Raw genomic sequence first — 17,297 nt, forward strand, 5'->3', positions numbered from 1 at the left:
CCAGATTCCGCTCCAACCACAGTACTGAAACTGCTCTCCTCAAAATCACCAACGACCTTCTCCTCTCCTCTGACGCTGGCAACCTCAACATTCTCGTCCTCCTCGACCTCAGCGCTGCCTTTGACACCATCGATCACACCATCCTCCTCACCCGACTTCAATCCACCTTTAACGTTACCGGCACTGCCCTCTCTTGGATTAAATCATACCTCTCTGACAGACGCCAGTTCATCTCCATCAATAACTGCAAATCCCCCACTGCTCCCCTCCCCCAAGGTGTCCCCCAAGGTTCAGTTCTTGGCCCCCTCCTCTTCATCCTTTACCTGTCCCCCCTCGGTCACTTAATCCGCCGTCATGGTCTCCAATTCCACTGCTTCGCCGATGACATCCAGCTTTTCATCTCCACCAAGTCCGTCTCCACCGACACCCACTCTATCCTGACAAACTGCATCTCTGAAATAAAATCCTGGCTTCAAATCAACTTCCTCAAACTTAACTGTGATAAATCTGAAATAATCATCATTGGCCCAAAAACGCTCACAAAATCCACCCATAACTTTGCCCTCAACATCGACGGTATCCCAGTATCCACCTCCCCTCTCATCCGGAATCTTGGCGTCATCCTTGACCAAACCCTCTCCTTCGACAAATACACTAAACAGATCACAAAGACAGCCTTCTTTCACCTGAAAAACATCGCCCGTCTCCGCTCATCCCTCTCCTCCACGGCTGCAGAAACCCTCATCCACGCCTTCATCACCTCCCGTCTGGACTACTGCAATAGCCTCCTCTATGGTTCACCCTCAACAATCACCAATAAACTCCAATACATTCAGAACTCCGCTGCCCATCTACTCACCCATTCCCGGATATTTATTTTGTAGGGTATCAAGGGATAGATTAGCGTTGAGATGGTCTGAGCATTTTTTTGTTCCCTTTTAATAAAACTTTTTCATTTTTTTGTTTAAGTATGTCATTTTTATTTGTTGGAATCAACATAAAATGCATCGAGGCATGTTAACTGTTGTGGGAAGCAAGGAGAACCTGGCATTGTGGATTTAGCTCTTTCTTATCGCAAAAGCAAAAATGCTAGAGCGAAGGGCTAACATCTGAAATGTCAGCTTCTCCTTGCCTCCCATGGCAGTTACCATGAACAACCTGTTTATTTCATCCACAGGCAAGACTGGTTCTTCATTCTGCATTTTCATTTGTTGCCTGCCATGCCAAATTGAATCGGAAGTAGCAAATCTGCAGGAAATAAGCTTTAAATAATACTAAATGCATGGTAGGTGATGGTATGTACGGTTCTCGAGCTGTGTGAAAATTTATTGAGTCATCACAAATGTGAAACACAGAAATTACACGTTAAAGATAAGGTACTGTTCTGTATTTTGAGCATTTGCTTCAGCAATGAGCATTTATCATGCAGATATCTCTGACATTCTGAAATTTGCTTAATTTATTTGGAAAACCTTATTGCCATTATGATAATTTATAGGTTTATTATTTTTTTCAGCAAATTTATTATTAGTCTCGCCCCGTGGTTGAAAGGGATGCGAGGCTATTGGTGTGTGTATATGTGTCTGTCAAGGCCACTCATACTGAAATGGATCACCAACAACTTCAGACTGTTACAAATAAATTTATTGAAGTACGTGCACATGGAGAGAAATGCTACTACATAAGAAATAGCATATACGTTACCCTTGCAGATCTCTGGAGATCCTTCTTAATATCAGCTATATTTATACAAAACAAAAAGTGCCGGCAGGAACAGCGCAGCAAGGTTAGTTCCCAAGATAAGGGTGCGGTTCTGCCCACGTGGCCTCCACACCCCCCCCCCCCCTCAAGATTACACAACAACCGCACACAACCAACAAGCCAAGAAATCATATGTATCGCGCACCAACCAGATGGCTAGCCTTGAATTCTTCCACCAGCAACCCAGCAAACTTGCTTATCCTATCCACCCTTTATTCAATCAGTAAAGCGTAAACATGAAGCCCACAAGCACTCAGTCAAACACAGCATTACTCAATGTTCCCATAATGCAACCCTTCTACCCACGTGATTAGTCTACACGTGACGCTCTCTGTTTCCTAGTTCCCTGATTAGACAGGAATGACAATTGCTATTTAATTCACCTCCTCAGTCCCTCCTTTGTCATTTCTGACAATCAATTAGCCAATTCCCTTCCCCAACAGGACCTTGTCACTTCCCCAAGGTGGTACTTCCCTCCCGCCCCCAATCTGGAACCCATGACCAGGTGGCCCAAGTCCGGGAGCAGCGAGGATTGACAAATTCCTTACAGGGGTTATGCATCAGCCTGGAAGAGAATTGTTCAAGCCTCATTTTATGTCAGTGTACATTGAATCCTTGTGAGCAAGGTGTTTCATATATTCAAATTACTGTGGAAGGGGAGACAAATCGGCCCAAGGCTTTTCTTTATTGTGTGGCATTAGCCTGGCCCTGCCTTGGGTTCTCAGTGGGCTTGCTACTTTTCAATAAGGGTCATTTCAATATCCAAAAGGGTTTCTTCTGCCGTTTGGCAGACTTGTGCTAGGGATAGTGCAGCGAATGCCCGCATAAGTTCCAACTGTTCTTCGTGTATGTATGACGGACTGGGGTATGGGGGAGGGGAGTGTGGGGGTGTGTCGGGTTGCTTCTGGAAAGGTGGAGTCCACTCGTAGTAATCCGGGTCTTGGTTGTCAGCCAACTGACTGATCCTGACAAATCTCACACTCTTACTATGTCTCTCCGAAAAGATCGACTGGACAACCCTCCCATCTACTTTCTCAACAATCCTCTCCAAGAAGTTCTGTCGCTCAAGCTTTTGGGTCTCACTATCTGCCATGATCTTTCTTAGGAAAACCACATTTCCAAGCTGGCCTCCAAAGCCAGTCGCCGACTGGGCATCCTCCGTCGTGCGAAGTCCTTCCTCGGCACACCTGAGCTCCTCACCACATACAAGGCTTTCATCCGCAGCTCAATGGAATACTGTTCTCCCCTATGGGCCGGTGCTCCTGCCTCACACCTAGCTCGGCTTCACGCTGTTGAAACCAAAGCTTTCAGAATTATTGGAATCTCCCGCGATGAAGCTATCTCTGAGGGCCTTTCACTCACTCACCGCAGGCAGGTAGGTGGTCTTTCTGTCTTCTACCGACTCCTCTCCGGCCTTGCACCCCCAGCTCTCTCTGTGCTCTGTCCCCCAAATATTCCTACAGGTCGCACAAGATCTGCCAGCAACCCTCTGATGGTTAAACTGCCGAAATCTCGGCTCTCTGCTCACCTTCACTCTTTCATTCCTCTTTTCTCCCGCCTCTGGAACAAACTCCCTCACTCCCTTCAATCCCACTCCTCCCTCCAGGTCTTTAAAACAGCTGTTCACCACCATCTCTTATCTTCCCCCATCCAAAACCTTGATCTTTTCTACCCCCGCTAATTCACCCCAGATCCACCTTGTTTGAAATTCCAACTTCTTTCCTGGAAGTCCTGGCAGTGTCCATATGTTTTATACCTCTCCCACCGCCCCCTTCCCTTGCCCCCCCCCCCCCCCAAAGCCCTCGCCCTCTCTCAGATCTCTCGATGTCTCCATGTCTCTCGGTCCCTGCTCTCAAATGTTGTGTTTGTGTCCTTCCCCCTCTCTCCCCATCTTGTCTACCGCTCCCGATGTTATATGTTTTATGTGTCGGTTTGTCTTTCTGTGTGATTAATGTTCGCTGTTTCACGAGCCTCGATCTTGTATACAAAAAAAAAAAAAAAAAAAAAAAAAAAAAACTGCAACATTTCCTAGGACCCGCCAGCAATGGAAGGTTCTCCTGAAAGGCACTTTCGCAGGCACACCCTTAAATATATTTTTATAATTAACATGAGAAGGATAAAAATGACTGTTCAGCGATTATCCATAGCACCCATGAAAGAATTTTCATTCCTCAGTCTCCAAACACACTGGACAGCCAGCTCCCAATTCCCAGGACTTGCATTTCTCTCTTTTGGTTTGCAAATATGAACCCAGTTCTTTCATTATATCTATTGATGCCTGTACCCCCTCCTTAGGATCGGGGATTCATGTGCAACAATCTCCATCGACTATCCCGCAGACCCCTCCTTTCTTTTAGAAGTAGGTTGAGGGCTACCCTATTTTGCATTACCATTGTCCGCATTTCCACGACCGTATCTAGCATTTTTTTGTCAGATACCGCAGAGTCATTCACAACTTTTTCAAGGATTGACGCCAATTCCTCCAATCTGTAACTGTTAATTACAGCACCTACCCCAGGAAGAAAAAAACTTAAAGCTTTTTTCCCAATCTGACCCATCAAGGTCTGTAAGATCTTCCTCCTCCGTAAGTGATCGTTGTAGAACTTCATGTGGGGGTGAGGGTGTTGGAAGTGTTTCTCTTATTTGTATTGAGGGGAGCACATACCCTATATAACAACTCCCCGGCCATCCTTTTGGTAAATAGGGGTATACATTTGTAATTGGGGCATGCTTTCTACACTTAATTGCGTTGGATCCTGGAATGTGCGAGTACAGACTGATCTTCCCACCGTAAACCTGGTGCCGTTTCCCTCAAGGCATATCAACCCCTTCTTTGGATTCTGTATAGTCAAATACGGAGGTCTTGCCCACCAGTTATTAGTCCCCCACTGGTGTACACCGGAAGGGACTATAGGTTTGCACTCCGTCTGTCAGTCTGTCCGTCTGTCAGTCCGTCACGCAAAGAACAGCTTTACAGACTTTTTTCCTAAACTTTTAATGCTAATGATTTCAATCTTGGTACATGGTTTCGTCATGATAAGTTACAGATCAAGTTCGAACTTCACGACGTTTCGATCATTTTTGACAAAGTTATGGCACTTTGAACTTTGGGAATTTCCCCAACAGTTTTCCAGACGACAGACTGCCGGTAGGGGACATGTATTGCAGCGCAATACTCAGAATGCTTGTTAACTGGTGGGATGTACGATGAGGCCTTTAATTTGCACTTCTCCTCACTTATTGTTGTACTTGTTACTATGCAGGGGCTTTCGGGGTCGATTGTCAGCAGTACCTCACACATTTCAATCAAATTTAGTGGATAAACAAACATCTCTATTCCGCGATTACTGTCTGACAGGACTGGCATGCATACCTAACATTCCATTTTGTTGAATGTCCTTGCCGCCACCCAATATGTCATCCAATAGGTGTTTTCCGAATATAGGTTTACTGCTACAACCAACGGGCTAGTGATCCACAGGTTTCGAGATAGTAGTATCAGTAAGGTCAGGGATTGCTTCCGTTCCATAAGCCTTCTTACAATGTGTTGCATGGATTCTCGATGGCTTACCTTCAACTTTTACTGTAGTGTGTGGCACAAAAAGTACCTGGTGAGGTCCCAGCCACCTGGGTTGCAGTGCTGTGCTCCGCCTCCAATTTTCACCAGCACCCAATCACCTGGTTGGAAAGGGTGGCACTGCTCTGTGGCTGGGTCAGGCATTGCTTCTTTAACCTGTGTGTGAAAACCTTTTGCAACTTTTGTTAAAGCTTTATAGAATTCCAGCACTGCTCCATCTATGAAATGTAAGTCCATTTTGGTTAGATCTAACGGTGCCAATACTGGGACTCTCATGGGCCATCCCATCAGTATTTTGTGCGGGGATAACCCTGTCCTGTCGAGCACATCACCATTAGTGCTAACAGGACGGCCTTGGGCCATTTAAAGCCTGTTTCCTCGCACAATTTTATGATCTTATTTTTAAGGATTCCATTATGTCTTTCTACTTCCCCTGCTGATTGTGGATGGTATGGACAGTGAAACCGTTGATCAATGTGCAGTGCCTTGCACAGCTGTTTTGTGATGTCAGCAGTGAAGTGGCCCCCTTTGTTGCTTGAAATTTTATAGGGTATTCCATATCTGAAAATGTATTCCTTCATTATGCACTTCACTACCATTGCAGCATCACATTTTCTGCATGGGTATGCCTCTACCCGTTTCATGAACATATTTACAATCACTAGCATGTATTTTAGCTGATTACATGGCAGCATATTTACAAAATCAAGCTGAATATGTAAAAATGGACCCCATGGTGGTAGGTGGGCCCCTGCTTTCTGTTTTGCCTGGCTTTTACATGGGTTTTGCTTTTGGCATATTATGCATCTCTGACATAATCTTTCCTCTACCTCCACAAACCCTAGGGCATATCATGTCTGAAACTGTCTGCACCATCCCCCTTGCACATATGGCCATATCCATGAGCCAGATGTGCAAGCCATGGCAATACCCCTTTGGGGGCAACCATTTTCTCTTCAGCAGCTGTCCATAGCCTGTATATATTTGTTGGTTGCATCCGGCCCTAACCCAGGCTGTCTTTTCCTCCTCGCTGGCGGCTTCCTGTAAAGCCACAACGTCTTGAACGGTTGGAACTGTCTCGACCGTTTTAACTGTACATTGTGGCATTTGATATTCAGTCGGGAGTCCTGCTGCCTGTTTGGCCGCCTCGTCTGCCCTGGCGTTTCCTTTTGTAACGGCGTCTCCTGCCTTCATGTGTGCTTTACATTTCACAATGGCTATGGCCTCGGGAAGCTGTAGGGCCTCAATTAGTTCAGCAATTAGCTCTCCATTTTTCACCGGTGTCCCTGCTGATGTGAGAAAACATCTCATTTTCCAAATCGCCCCCGTATCATGTGCTACGCTCCATGCATACGCGGAGTATGTGTATACATTAACCCTTTGTCCTTTTCCTAGATTGCATGCCGTTATCAGTGCACATAGTTCTGCCTTCTGTGCCGAGAACGTATCTGGCAATCTAGCCTGCCATAACACCCCATGGTCAGAGCGCACAGCATACCCTGCCCATAAAGATCCATCCAGTACCATGGCAGCTGAGCCATTCTTATACATTACAAAGTCTGGGTTGTCCATCGGTTCGTCCTTCATGTCCTCCCTTGAGGACGTAGTGGCTTGAATGACTTATTGGCAGTGGTGCGCTTCCCCGTCCTCAGGAATCGGCAGTAACAATGCTGGGTTCAAAGTGGAACATCGCTCGATAGTGATATTAGACGCATGCATTAAAGCTATTTCGTACTTCAACGTCCGGGCTGTTGTTAAGTGCTGCATCTTTGCCTGCAGCAGGATTGCCTGGGCACTGTGTGGCACTCTAACAATGAGCGGGTGCCTAGCATGATCGCTTCCATATGTTCCACTGGCCATCATACCGCTGCGGCTACAGCTTTTAGGCATGTCGTCAATCCTCTTGCCACTGGGTCCAGTCACGTGCTGTAGTAGGCAATGGGTCGCATCTCATCCTCATGCCGTTGTGTAAGAACTGCCTGGGCAAACCCCTCTTTCTCATGAACGTACAGCAGGAAAGTTTTGTCATAATCTGTGATTTAATCATGACAATTGCTATTTATTTCACCTCCACATGTATCCCCACCCCCAACCATCCCTTCCCCCTCACCTCCCACCCCCCCAATCCACATCTATAAATTTTCACTTTAAAAATGGTTTTCTCTGCAACCGCTTGTCCGACTGATCTGACACTTCAGACATAGTAGGGACTCCACATGGAGAATATTTGTTTGATAACTTTGACCACATAGGTGACGTGGCATGGTAGCCATATTGGATTAAAGCAAAAAAAATTTGGCCATCATTTTCTCCAGAACCTCAATAACCTCTATACTTGGCAGGCCCTGTTTTAATGGTATCTTTTATATGCATCAGATCTACCGTATTTCATCGACTGCACATGTTTATTAAGCTAAATTTAGGCTCATTATTACTTTCTTTCACATACCTTGCAAGTTTCCACATAATTTTTATCCTACTTTATTTATAATCCATCTTGTGGCTAAAATGTTGCATCTAGAGACTTCTGTTTTCTCAGCTTACCATTTGGCATCAACTCATTCTTATCAGTATTCATATCTCCATCCAGTTTCTTTTAAACGAACCATAAGTAACAGGGTTGTCTTTCTTTCAAACATGCTACTATTTCATGGATAACCAGTATCATTTTTGGTTCACGAGTTATCAGAGTGACCACTATATTTGTCATGGGTGTGTGTGTCTGTCTGTTTGTCTGTCTGTATGTCTGTCTGTCTGTCTGTCTGTCCACAGCATAACTACCCGATGATATCATCCGATCTTGATGAAACGGGTGGGAGGTTGATATCATGATCTAGTTGTGTACATCTTCTCCGAGGGAGTTGGTGGAATCTGACAGGGGTTTCGGTATTTGGTTAGGCCAATGTCATGTGTCTAACCCCACGGAGCTCGATTTTTCATTTTCACCCCAAGGTCAAGGTCACAAGGTCACGAATTTTAGAAAAGTCGATTTTTGATGGTTTTATTACATTGTTTGCTTCCTGATAGAGTGAAATGTCGTACATGATCTTATATTATCACATACATCATGAAATACAAGTTTTCTAACAAATTTCAGAATCTTCGACCTTTGACCTTTGAAGGTCACAAAGGTCAAATTTTAAAAGTTGTTAGAATCGAACCGAATTTTCGGTATTGTGAAGCTAACTAACCTCATAACTGATTATACATTATTTTCTATCTAATTTCAAGGTCAGTAACCTTCGTTGTGACATTTCCAGGCCAGCACCACACACAAAATTACGTACAGCTGGCTCTTAAAGGCCTGTGCACACAGCGCATTGGGACCCTTTGTAAATAGGCATGTACACCGCATGTCGGGGGCCGACACGTGCCACGTGGGCCCCCGACTCCCCCAGTCCGGGCCTGTTTCGGTTATAGTCCGTCCTTTGTCATTGAATACCGCTCGCTCGTGAACCATCGTCGTCTCCTGACTTGTATTTAAAGTGTTGACATATCAAAAAGAATGATATGTGGAGAGGTTTCTTTCAGTTAAAACCTTCAAATTTAACATCTCTTCTGTCTTTGGATTATGTGTATATATCCATTACTATGCCATGTCATTTTTTTCGACAATTAACCGATTTGTACGTTGCTGGAAAATGATATGGCTGTGATGGGTAAGCTGTAATTGGAATACTTTTTACTACTAGTATGAATGCAGATGAATGTGTTGGTACTGTACATTGATAAATTCCTTGGAATAACCAAAGCCTCCAATGTATGCCACAGGGTCATGGGTAGAACTTCAACCATCAAGGAATGGGGGAAATGGGTCCGGAGTTTCCCAACTTCAACCCCCACCTCCTAGCTCACCCTTCAATGGAGAACTCGAACGAATCTTGTTGGATGCTCAGAGAGAATCTGGGAGGAGCTCACAAGCCAGCGAGAGGTGCACATGTGCATGTACATGCAGTGTAGACATTACTATCTTTTGTATCTAATCTGTAAAACTGGATCTTCAAAGTTTGAATCTATGTCAGACCACTTAGGTTTTGGATTTCACTACATGGAGGGCATATATTTGTTGTGGACATTAACATTGTAATGATATTCCCTCATTACTGATTATTTTCACAGTCCACCACTCACACACAGCCCTGGTGTGCCACTTACAGGAGAGGGTGAGAGCATAGGAGATAGAAACAGCTGTCAGGTGAGCAAGACAAAGTCCCTAATACATAACTCATTTCTATAACTCACCTTCACATTTATATTACTCGTTCTTTATATTCTAATTTTATTCCTCTTCATCGAAACACACATTATCTCACATCTGTTCTACATTGGTAGTCTGATGAGGATGATCGAGGTGGTGACAGTGATTCCCCTCTGAAGAAGAACCAGGAATGGGTCTTAGACTGGTCCAGTCGTCCTGAAAATCTGCCAGCCAAGTACGTTTTATATCTTGTCGTATTCTTCTTCAGAAGTATCCCTGATCCCCTTCCCTTAAGGTTTTTCTTTAATTTTTTTATTCCTTTTTTGTTTTATTGGCAAGGATTAGTATATTTCTGCTTCCAGAAGACATTTTGTAAGGTACCTATATCAGTTAAGGTTGGGTTTTGTGGAGTGGCTAATAGTAGTTAACTGGATTGGAAACTGGCTTAGCTATAGGAAACAGAGAGTGGCTGTGAGATGTCTGGCTGGGAGGTTGGTTGTAAATAGTAGGGTATATCAGGGATCACTACTAGGACCATTATTATTTGTATAATTGACATCAATAATTTTGACAGTGGGATTAAGAGTAGGCTTTCCAAAAATAAAAAAAGGCTAGTGGAAGAGCAAGAACACTGGAATAAGTGCAGAAGAGTTTTTCAGCAGAATGATTGGTGAGCGGACCAAGGGCCACAGTTTGAGAGTAAAGTATAGGATAGTTTGGATGGTAGTGAGGCCAAGGGTCTTTCACTCGGAGTAGTAATTACATTTAATAGTCTCCCTGTGCATGTAGTGGCAGCAGAATCAGTAGATATAGTACTTTTTAAATTGAGTTAAATAGACTAAATAAGTTATGAGAGCGGCAAAATGAGACAGGACTTAATGCATTGCATATTATAAAAGAGGAGATTATGAAGGGATCTGATCAAGATGTTTAAGATTATGAATGGTATAGAAGAGATAAATACAGAAGAGATTTTCAGCGGAGTGGAGAGTTACAGGGCCAGGGTCCACAGCCTGAGAGTAAAGAAGGGGAGAGTTAGGAAGGTAACTTATTTTCACTCATTATCTCTTGCATCATGTAATCCCATTTTCATTACTCCTACCCATCCCCAGCACCTTACATTTCTTTATTTTAAACTGCCTCTGCATAAACATTTGCCCAATCTATTAAAGTATCTCGACTTTCCTGAATCCCCCTCTCTCTGCTATCTACCTTACCTCCAAGTTTTGTGTCGTCTGCAAATTTAGAAAGCAGACACTCAATCCCACTATCAAAATCATTGATGTAAATTATGAATAATAATGATGCTAGTACTGACCCCTGAGATACCGCACTACTTACATTCTCCCAGCTAGACATCCTCCCACTCACAGTCACTCTTTGCTTCCGATCACCAATCCAGTTTCCAATCCAGTTTGCTGCCTGACCAGCCACTCCACGCGCCCTCACCTTGGCTACCAACCTCCTATGTGGCACCTTATCAAATGCCTTCTGAAAGTCTAGATACACGATGTCTACTGCCATTCCCTCATACACCCTATCGGAAACTGCTTCATAGAATTCCAATATTTATTAAATATGATCTCCCTTTGGTAAAGCCATGCCGACTCCCTTTAATCAGTTTGTATTTATTTGTAATGTTCCCTCATTTGGTCCCTAATTAATGTCTCCAACACCTTCCCCACAACTAACAGGTCTATAGTTCCCAAATTCCTATCTGAATCCTTTCTTAAATAACGATGCTACATTTGCTGCTCTCCAATCCTCCGTTACTTGTTACGTCTCCGGGGAACGATTAAAGATATCCGCTAATATCTCCTTATCTGGTCTGCCACCTCCTTCAAAACTATTGGGTGCATATTATCGGGCCCCAGAGTTTTATCATGTCTTAATTTTCCTAGTTTTTTTTCTCTACTTCCTCCAATCTGACATGGATCTTCTATAAAAGCCCTTCCTCACATCCTTGATAGATACTCTCAAGCAATTCTCCTGACTGTGGAAATGTTGAAGCAAAATAACTGTTTACGTAGCCTACCCTCTCACTTTCATCACTAACCACTCTCCCCATGAATTTCTCAATGGACCTACATTTGTCCTAACCTGTTCTTTACCACTTGCATACTTAAAGAATGCCTTGCTGTTATGCTTAATATTCTGAGCCATATCCTTCTCATACTCTTTTAACTTGCCGAGTTATTTTCTTAACTTACCCTGGCTTACTCCTATACTGATATAAATCTCACTCCAGTCCTGTTGTTTTGTACCGAATGAATGCCTTCTGCTTCTCCTTAATAGCATTCCCTATCTCACCACTCAACCACCCTGGCCTCTTTCTGCTTCTAGTTCTACACCTCATTGGAATGTACTTACTCTGCACTCTACACATTTCTTCCTTGAAGGTTTCCCATTTCTCTGAAGCTGATTGTCCTCTTGTTAGCTTCTCCCAATCTACATCACCCAGTTCTCTCCTCGTAACCTCAAGGTTTGCCTTCCTGAAATCTAATAACCTTGCTCTACTACTCTGAACTCTAGCTCTTAATAGAATCCTTGCAAACACTATGTTCTTGCACACACCCAAATGCTCTCCTACCCAGTGGCGTAGTGATGGGAGGGGCGGAGGGGGCGACCGCACCAGGCGCGGAGTGGATGGGGTGCCAAATGACACCCTCAAAAAAACGTTTTCATGCTCCATTTGTTTGTATTTTATATAAATTATAATACAACAAACTCGTGAGATCACGAAACACAACTTTCAGAACCACGTTTTACAGTTTAAACTCCGTGCTACGTGTCAATGTGTCAGGTTGATGTTTACAAACTCCTTTCCATCCGGATTCACTTTTTTCCTCATTCCTATTCCTATTTCTACAGTAAATAAATCTGTGTTACGGTGTTAGTAATTATTGGGCTGCCTGCTGCGTAGATCTCTTATCTTGTATAATGATGTTTAATATGTGCACTTTGGAGTGGATCAGATCCAGATGTCTCGTGGCACCATACGAGCCCAATTAACGACGTCCAGGATCACGTGTCATGTTATCCATGACGTATGACATGTGACGTATGATGTAGACGTGTTTGAGGGGGAAAAGCCAAGGGACTGGACACAAAGGTAAACGTGGTGAGAGTGAGTCGCCTCAACGAGTGTGATGGATTGGAAGGATACCATCGAGGTAGCACAATCGCCTTCCAGCTGTCCAACCTGGGTTTGAATCCCGACGCAGCTATAAACTGTTATCCTGGTGTTTAACTGGAGGGGTGATTCATTAGTGTGTGCACCATCCCTCGGATGGACGTTAAGCTGGCTATCCCATCTGTCGGCATTAGCTGGTGGATGTTAAGCTGGCCGTCCCATCTGTTGGCATTAGTTGGTGGATGTTAAGCTGGCCATCCCATATGTCAGCATTAGTTGGTGGATGTTAAAGATCCCATGCATGGTGTTCTTCGGAAAGAGTATGGGAGCTGTCCCCAGCCCATGGCCTAATTACAGACACTACAGTTTGCTTGCCTACTGAGTGCTACAACTTACTGATCACTCCTCGAATACTAACTTCCATCAGAAGTATTTTGCTAAACATGTATGTCCCTCACAAACGTCCACCAATCAGAGCTGAGGATATGGTCACATGACAGGGGGACGCATTAAGAAACAATTACAGTTGCATATTTTACTAAAAGGAATTATAATAACCTTCTGTGAGATGTTTTGGGGTCCCAGCAGGTGTCGTAAGGTAGGTAGGAGGTTTCAGAAATTCCTAAATACAATTGTTATTTTTTTGAAATGCGATCGACACGGATCTTGCTCCCGAATCCGGAAGTGAACAGATGACGATGGTTCGCTGGTTTGATAATATCTCAATACAATTGTGATTTAACATTATATTTTGATATATTAATACTATAGTGTTAATTTGTGATTGGAATGATGAATGATTCTGTTTGGAATTAAAATATAAAAATATTGAGTTTAAAGCAGAATGAGGAAATGACGTTAGGGTTTCCCTCCCTGACATTCGGGGATTCCCCATTTTCAGTTTCACCATTGACTGGATATAGCAATATTCACACAGGGTATGTTTTTTATGCAAGTCTTTCACGAACCTGCTGCCAATGCCTGACGTTCGACTGAAGGTGGCACAGGAATGTGGAATTTATTGGTTCATGGTTCAGCATTCGCCGTTTTTTTTTTTAACCTAAGTCATTCACGAACCAGATGTCCATGCCTGAAGTCAAAATTTTAATATTTACATTGTTTGCTAACTGGTAACTGGTAACTGGTATCCCCACCCAGGCCATACTAAACTCTTCAACTAATAAATACCACACCATGTTGCACACATGCTTGATGTAGTTTTTGTTAACGGTCTTGCAGCATACTTGCCTGCTCTACTGCTTCAGCATTAGTTTACCTTTCACCAAGCCCAGGTCTGCTTGGACCAGGGTGGTGATTACACATTTGTTTTATTATTGACAAATAGTAATGATATTATTATTGTTCTTGATATTATTAGTATTAATAAATGCTTTGTTACAATGTTATTAAAGCGCGGCGTTACGCGCGCTGCTTGCGAGCAAGGAGGAAGCGGACAAGCGGTAACTTATAAGCATCTTTATTTCAGGAGCTCACTGTAACACTGGCGCGCTCCGGGCTGCGCGCCCGGTGTATATCATGAGGCCACGCCTACCCCTCGGGCGTGGCCACCGCCCACTTGGTGCGCGGAATGATGTCACCACGCCAGTGGGCTTTTGTGTCCGCCACACGCGCCCCCCCAGAATTCCCGCGCACCTGGAGGGCCAGTTTGCGGGGCAGACGAATGACCCGGCCGAAGCGCCCCCTGGCGATCGGCGGCGTCCGGGGTGCAGGGATGCCAGGTGGGATGCCCCTGGCTGCCCCTGGGATGGGTGCAGGACTGGGGGGCGGCGTGGCGGCGGGGCTGGGCGGTGCCGGGGGTCCGCCCGCAGGGGGGCGGCCCCGACGTGGGGGTCGGGCCACTGGCGGTGGATGGTCCACGTCGAGGTGGGCCGGCTTGAGGCGGTCTACCGAAACGCGGTCAGGAGTACCGCCGATGTCCAGGGTGAAGTGCTTCGGCCCAGTCTCCAGCACGCGGAAAGGCCCGTCGTACGGGGGCCGCAGTGGTGTCCGGTGGGCATCGTGGCGGACGAAGACGTACTCCGCCGTGCGAAGCTCCGGGGCGACGTGCGTCGGTGGGTGCCCGTGGCATGCCGTTGGCACCGGTGCGAACCTCTGGGCGGTCTCTTGCAGAGCGGAGCGCGGCTGTGCCGCGGACCATGGTGCCGTGGAGTCGGGGAGGAACTCGCCCGGCACCCGCAGCGGTTGCCCGAAGACCAACTCCACCGCGGATGCGCGCAGGTCCTCCTTGGGCGCCGTCCGGAGGCCCAGCAGGACCCAGGGGAGCCTGTCGACCCAGCCGCCGTCGCGGAGGGTGGCCTGGAGCGCGGCCTTCAATGAGCGGTGAAATCGCTCACACAGGCCGTTAGCCTGGGGGTGGTAGGCCATGGTTCGGTGCAGCCGGACCCTGAGCCCCTGCGCGACCGCCCCCCAGAGCTCCGAGGTGAACTGGGGGCCGCGGTCGGACGAGATGTCTGAGGGGGCGCCGAACCGGGCGACCCAGGTGGCGATGAAAGCCTGCGCGACATCGGCCGCCGTTGTCGACGCCAAGGGCACGGCCTCCGGCCACCGGGTGGTGCGGTCCACCATGGTGAGGACGTAGGTGAAACCCCGCGAGGGGGGCAGAGGTCCCACCAGGTCCACGTGGACGTGGTCAAACCGGCGTTCCGGCACCGTGAACGGGGCCAACGGGGCCTGGGTGTGCCGGTGCACCTTGGCGCGCTGGCACGCGAGGCACGTCCTGGCCCAGCCGCGGACGGCCTTCCGGAGGCCATGCCAGACGAACTTGTCGGCGATCAGCCTTTGGGAGGCCCTCGCGCCCGGGTGGGACAGGCCGTGGATGGCGTCAAACACCTGGCGCTGCCAGCTCACGGGCACGATGGGGCGAGGACGCCCGAGGGAGACGTCGCACAAGAGGGCCGCGCCCGCGCCGTCGAACGGCACCTCGGTGACGCGGAGGCCCGTGACGGCGGTCCGCAAGGCCTGGACGTCGGGGTCAGCGGCCTGGTCCGCTGCCATCTGGGCATAGTCGATGCCGAGGTGGACTGCGTGGGCGACGGCCCGGGAAAGGCAATCCGCCACCGGGTTGTCCTTCCCCGCGACGTGCTGGATGTCCGTCGTGTACTCGGACATGGCCGAGAGGTGACGCTGCTGCCGGGCCGACCACGGCTCGGTGACCTTGCCCATCGCGAAGATCAGCGGCTTGTGGTCGACGAAGGCAGTGAACGCACGGCCCTCGAGCAGATGGCGGAAGTGCCTGACCGCCAAGTGAAGCCCGAGCAACTCGCGGTCGAAGGTACTGTAACGGCGTTCGGGCGGGCGAAGCTGCCGGCTAAAGAACGCCAGCGGTTGCCAAGCTCCACGCACCCATTGCTCGTGCACCGCGCCCACCGCGTAGTCCGAGGCATCGGTGGTGAGGGCGATCGGTGCATCGGGCGCCGGGTGCGCGAGCATGGTGGCGTTAGCCAAGGCGAGCTTCGCGCCCGTGAACGCCGTGTCCATCTGCTCGGTCCAGGTAACGTCGCCTTTGCCCGGCTTACCTCGGAGAGCTTCGTGCAGGGGGCGCAGGAGCTGGGCGATACGGGGCAGGAACCGATGGTAAAAGTTCACCATGCCCAGGAACTCCTGCAGCCCTCTGATCGTGCGGGGGTGCGGAAACCCCTTCACCGCCTCCACCTTGGCCGGCAGGGGGACGGCTCCGTGCCTGGTGACACGGTGCCCCAGAAAATCGATTATGGCGGCGCCGAACCGGCACTTTGCGGGGTTCACAATCAGGCCATGCTGGCCCAGGCGTTCGAAGAGCGTGCGGAGGTGGCGTAGGTGCTCTTCGCGGGACGCGCTGGCGACGAGGATATCGTCCAGGTAGACGTAGACAAAATCTAAGTCGCGCAGGACGCTGTCCATCAGTCGCTGGAACGCCTGAGCCGCATTCTTCAGACCAAAGGGCATGCGCAGGAACTCGAAGAGTCCGAATGGCATGATGACCGCCGTGTTCGGGACGTCCTCCGGCCTGACGGGGACCTGATGGTAGCCGCGTATGAGGTCCACCTTCGAGAAGAAGGACCTGCCCGCCAAACGGGCGGAAAAGTCCTGAATGTGGGGGACGGGGTAGCGGTCGGGAGTCGTGGCGTCATTGAGACGGCGATAGTCCCCGCACGGTCGCCATCCCCCGCCGGGCTTCGGCACGATGTGCAGCGGCGACGCCCAAGCGCTCTCTAAGCGCCGAACGATGCCGAGTCGCTCCAGGGTAGCGAACGCCGCTTTTGCCACCGCCAGCTTCGTCGGCTCGAGGCGGCGTGCCCGGGCGTAGACCGGTGGCCCGACGGTGGGGATGTGATGGGCCACCCCGTGCTTGACGGCCCCCGCCGAGAAGGTGGGCCGCGTGAGGGCCGGGAAGCCGGCGAGGAGGCGGGTGAATGCGTCCGCTGCCGGAAGCGTACAGACCAACGTGGCCGGAACCGAACCGTTCGGCAAGCCGCTTGGCAAGCCGCTCGTTGAGCTTGGCAACGCACAAGCGAGCGAGCTGAACTTCTCGGCCTGGACAAGACATCTGCGCTTGACGTCGACCAGGAGCCCATTAGCGCACAGGAAGTCCGCGCCAAGCAGTGCCATGGGCACGTCGGCGGTGACGA

General features: G+C 48.2%; 1 protein-coding gene across 2 annotated transcripts in view; it reads left to right on the forward strand.

Moving 5' to 3' along the window:
• LOC137411284 (BCL2/adenovirus E1B 19 kDa protein-interacting protein 3) overlaps positions 1–17,297 on the forward strand; it is a 204,811-nt gene that overhangs the window by 167,519 nt on the left and 19,995 nt on the right. For both annotated transcript variants that reach the window (XM_078766758.1, XM_078766755.1), the window contains 3 exons: positions 9,109–9,269; positions 9,458–9,533; positions 9,671–9,771. In XM_078766758.1, coding sequence (XP_078622884.1) covers positions 9,109–9,269; positions 9,458–9,533; positions 9,671–9,771 — 338 coding nt within the window. The remainder of the gene's footprint in view (positions 1–9,108; positions 9,270–9,457; positions 9,534–9,670; positions 9,772–17,297) is intronic.

This window comes from Myxine glutinosa, chromosome 1 (assembly GCF_964187855.1).
Source record: "Myxine glutinosa chromosome 1, kmMyxGlut1.1, whole genome shotgun sequence".
NCBI lineage: Eukaryota > Metazoa > Chordata > Myxini > Myxiniformes > Myxinidae > Myxine > Myxine glutinosa.